The sequence below is a fragment of the Branchiostoma belcheri genome, unplaced genomic scaffold (genome assembly GCF_001625305.1).
Source record: "Branchiostoma belcheri isolate BF01 breed outbred unplaced genomic scaffold, Haploidv18h27 scaffold44, whole genome shotgun sequence".
Lineage (NCBI taxonomy): Eukaryota > Metazoa > Chordata > Leptocardii > Amphioxiformes > Branchiostomatidae > Branchiostoma > Branchiostoma belcheri.
In genome coordinates, this window is record NW_017804065.1 from 1,987,424 (window position 1) to 1,991,881 (window position 4,458).

Sequence of the window (4,458 nt, forward strand, 5' to 3'; positions counted from 1 at the left end):
GGCAGGACCACATAACGAACGAAGAAATCCTGAACAGGTCCAAGTCCAAGCCTCTGAGCACCATCGTAACAGAGAAAAGAATGTAGTTGGCAGGACATAGCCTCCGTCTGTGCAGCAGAAGGCACTCTAAGACAGCGATGACTTGGGTCCCCCAAAACGTCAGAAGGAAGAGACAGGGGAAGGCCGAAAGACACTTGGAACAAGACCTTTCAAGACGATCTGAGAAGGGCAAACATCTGGTGTCCCAAACCGTGCCTTGTCCCAAACCATGCCTGGGCATATTATCCAAAATATGAATAAACGACACTTTACTTTTGCCCTATTGTACGGAGGCACAAAATATTTATATTCTTTAGCACCAATAATCTTTTTTTTTTCAAGATTTAAAAAAAAAAGATTTTTCGTAATCGTTTGGCCGTAATGTAGGACAGAAAAAAGGTAGAACCTCTTTGTTTGGTAGAACAAATAAATTGGCTATGTGTTATGCACCCTACTCCAATTATAATACACTACCATAAGGCCAATGAAAAACAAAAATAAAAGGAAACGAATTTTTATATGGGACGCCAACCAACGAATTGACATGTTTTGTTGCAGAGCTCTGTGGGGGTATCGCGGCGCTCCATGGAGGAGCTCTGCAGAACTGAGGACTGCACGAGCAAGCTCCATGGAGGAGCTCTGCAGAACTGAGGACTGCACGAGCAAGCTCCGTGGAGGAGCTCTGCAGAACTGAGGACTGCACGAGCAAGCTCCGTGGAGGAGCTCTGCAGAACTGAGGACTGCACGAGCAAGCTCCGTGGAGGAGCTCTGCAGAGCTGAGGACTGCACGAGCAAGCTCCATGGATGAGCTCTGCAGAACTGAGGACTGCACGAGCAAGCTCCATGGAGGAGCTCTGCAGAACTGAGGACTGCACGAGCAAGCTCCATGGAGGAGCTCTGCAGAACTGAGGACTGCACGAGCAAGCTCCATGGAGGAGCTCTGCAGAACTGAGGACTGCACGAGCAAGCTCCATGGAGGAGCTCTGCAGAACTGAGGACTGCACGAGTAAGCTCCATGGAGGAGCTCTGCACTGGTCACTAGACAACCTCGTGCCCAGCGCAGCATTATTACTTTCCTCGCGATTTTTACAGGTTCTGGGAACGAGTTTAATTTTCAATTTATTCTCAAAAATTAGAAAAGGGGCTTACGAAATGCCTTATTGCACATGAATGTCATTGATAACAGCTGTTAGAATGAGATGTATGCTGAATGCCCTAGCCGTCTATGTTTAAAAAACTCTCGTGAAGCTCCGTCAACACTTTCACAGTGAAGCTGATTAATTTAATGAGAGCCCCTTTATATTTACTGTGTTTATATCTCGTTAGTTCAATACATTGTGATTCTGAAGGACAACGCATCGAGCATTTATGATTTGGGCACATAGGTCGCTGAAAAATGCATTTTAGTAAGATGCAACTTTGGACTCTTAATTAAAGCGCATTACTGACCGTGTATAAGGTATATTTTCCCTCCCACAGGGTCGCAGGTCGCACAATATCCACCACACCTGGCAGAGGCAATCTGCAGAACAATTGTGTCAGATGTATCATAAAAAAACAGGATATTTTACAGATTATAAAAAAAGTAAAATTTAAAAAATGACTGGGCATGTATTTACAAAGTAATGGTATTTTTCACATTCTGCAACGCCCAAAACTTTGCAATTTGTCTTAACCACATCCTAATCGATCATTGTTTTCGAGATTCGCTCTTTTTTACATATTACATGCTCCGCAAATCAGATTTTTGTTGCTGTCAAAGAGGTTATACTTGGGGTAGCGTTTGGCGTGGATGTTTGCGAATCGGCACGGCACCTCAACAAGATATAAATAAAAATAAGCTATTAGATTCTGTGCGTCTTGAGGCTTTGCTTCGAACAGCAAATCTTTTGATTTTAACATCTCGCGTTCTATACAAGATACCTCAAAGGTATATGACAGAAAGTTTAACAAAAAAGTGTGCTAGAATATGAAGGCCTGTTAATACTTGCTACTCATGACAACACCATTGGCATCAAAATTACGTTTTTTTAGTACTATTTACAATATCTCGATACATATTTAAAAATAGTTGAAAAGATAAAGTTTAAAACATGAAAATTAAAAAAAAACACTAAAAGTGGATGGTATGGTGAAAGAGATGTTCAATAACACCTTTTAATGTACCATCTCACCATTTATCTGCAATTCATGCTCAATTTGGAAATAAAACCTAAAGAAATACTGTATCAACCGAAATACTGAATTTTGCTAAACGGGCAGGAGGCAGATTGAAGTTACCTCAATAATATGGTGATTGTTAGGATACCATAGGTAACATTTCTTTAATTTATAATTATAATAAGTAATAATTTTCAATGATTTGGCACATATAAATCCGTAGACTTAAGAAACTTCTAGGCTTGAAGCATGGATATTGCCTTAAATTTAAATTAAATGCAAGATGTGCAGCACAGTTAACAACTAAGTCGTTATGAAGAAGAGACAAACCTTTCCATCATCGGACTTTGTCATGTCAGAGATTTGCAGATTTTGTGGCCAGTGTTCGTTTAACTTCCATTCGACGTTTGCCAGTTTGAGTTTTGTCCCAGTCAGATTCACCTTAAACTTTCCCTTAGCACATCCCTGTAATGCTGAATAGCAGTCTCCAGCGTGTCCGAATTTTATATCTCGCCCATCTGTCAATAAATACAGTCATTATAAAAGGAAAGCAAATCGAAAACTTTTAAGTTTTCCCCATACAGCGTGGGGCAAGTTTACCTAAAAGATTATTAGGTTGCATGCTGCCAGTTAAACATACTGTAGAGATTATTGTAGTGAATTCTTGTTTGTTGACCTTCAATATTCGCTTACTTTGCGCCATTTGATAGTGCAGACATTTCTTTTTTTTGAGACTTACTTTTTACCCAGTTTCTAGACAGCAGTGCTACATAGAGGTTCGGTATCAACTCGGCAGATAGGAGCAATGTTCTCGTCATGTAAAGTAACCAAACTTGTACGCACCAGTAGTCCGTGCAAAGGTGTAGTCATCTCGGATAACCTCGATCCTGGACTTATGAAACTTGATTCTTAGCTTGCTGAACTTCGTAGTTCCTGCATAGTCATAGTCCCTCTAAATAATAGATTCATAAAGAAAATTACACTGTCTTGAAATTGAACTTGATTACACAATGCATCAATGAGTTTGTTTAAAGAGTTTGAATGGTTGATATATTCTAAGGCACAATTTTCAAACATGACAGTAAAATCATTAATTTAATATTGCTGTCAACAGTGTTAACTTACCGTTGTTAATCCATTGCATTGCTCTGCAGTCAAAAGTCTATAAGGATAGACATGGGCAAAGTTCTCATTAGGACCCGATGGTAGGGACAAGAACTCCTTTGGGTTCCCTGATGCCATGTTGTAACAATAGATGCGGAGGGATACATCCTTGTTCGTTGGAAATGGGCGAAATGTGTACTCTCCGTCCGAGGCTCGCGGTAGTAGGGACTTCACATCAGAGCACGAGTCAATGCCTGGAAAAATGAGTTTGACAGATCGGTTAATTAAAAGGAAAAAAAAAGGTTTCATAGCTGGTGTCTATCCGTGCAACAATGACACAAATTCTTTGAAAAGCAGAGAATCTTATCCGGTTGGCATTATTATGTCCCACATATCATCAGAAAACATAAATAAAACTATAATTAAATAATATGATGCTAATCCCCATTGTTAATTACCGGGGGTTTGTAGCTGACAATGACCTACAAAGGACAAGTATATGCACTGGAAAGGACGATATTTGCTCGGGAGCAAAAACCGAACCGAACGAAAAGAACCATAACTTTCGGCTGCGAACACATTTGCAAACGGTGACACTATGGGTGAGAAAACAGCTGTTTCTAATCAACAACAAAACAGCTGCTCGTTATCTACATGTGATATTCGTGACAGACCGAGGACAATCCGTGCTGCACGGTTTTGGAGTTTCTGGAGGTTGTCAGAGAGAGATTTCCCACAGTTGGCCCTTACAGTGTTGCAGCACTCAATCTTTGGGCGAACCATACAATTAAACAGCACAGAAAGTGTCTTAGGCGGTAGAATGGGTACTAAACGTTTTAACACTCCTAGCCTAGAGGACACTGCATTGCATAGCTTGTTAATATGTATGCTCCATGTGAGACAGGGATCAAGCCAAACACCCAAATACTTGAAACATGAAACTACCTCCAAATACGTTCCGGAAAGAGTAAAGATTTAGTTGTTCGCTATCTAGACGTAGCCTTCTCACAGTGCCAAAAAGCATTGCCTTGCATTTCCGGACATTAAGTGTCAGTCTGTTTGCATCCAGCCACCTCTCAATATTGCGGAGATCCGCATTCAAGGCTCTGTTTATATCAGTAACTGATTTCGATGCAAAGAAAATTGCTGTATCAT

At 40.6% G+C, this 4,458-nt stretch overlaps 1 protein-coding gene across 1 annotated transcript in view; it reads right to left on the reverse strand.

Annotated features, from left to right (window-relative positions):
- Nucleotides 1-554: 554 nt before the first annotated feature.
- LOC109478428 overlaps nucleotides 555-4,458 on the reverse strand; it is a 24,863-nt gene continuing 20,959 nt past the window's right edge. Inside the window, exons 25-28 of the mRNA XM_019779959.1 lie at nucleotides 3,043-3,151; nucleotides 2,530-2,717; nucleotides 1,548-1,561; nucleotides 555-1,134 (exon numbers count right to left, since the gene is read on the reverse strand). Coding sequence (XP_019635518.1) covers nucleotides 555-1,134; nucleotides 1,548-1,561; nucleotides 2,530-2,717; nucleotides 3,043-3,151 — 891 coding nt within the window. The remainder of the gene's footprint in view (nucleotides 1,135-1,547; nucleotides 1,562-2,529; nucleotides 2,718-3,042; nucleotides 3,152-4,458) is intronic.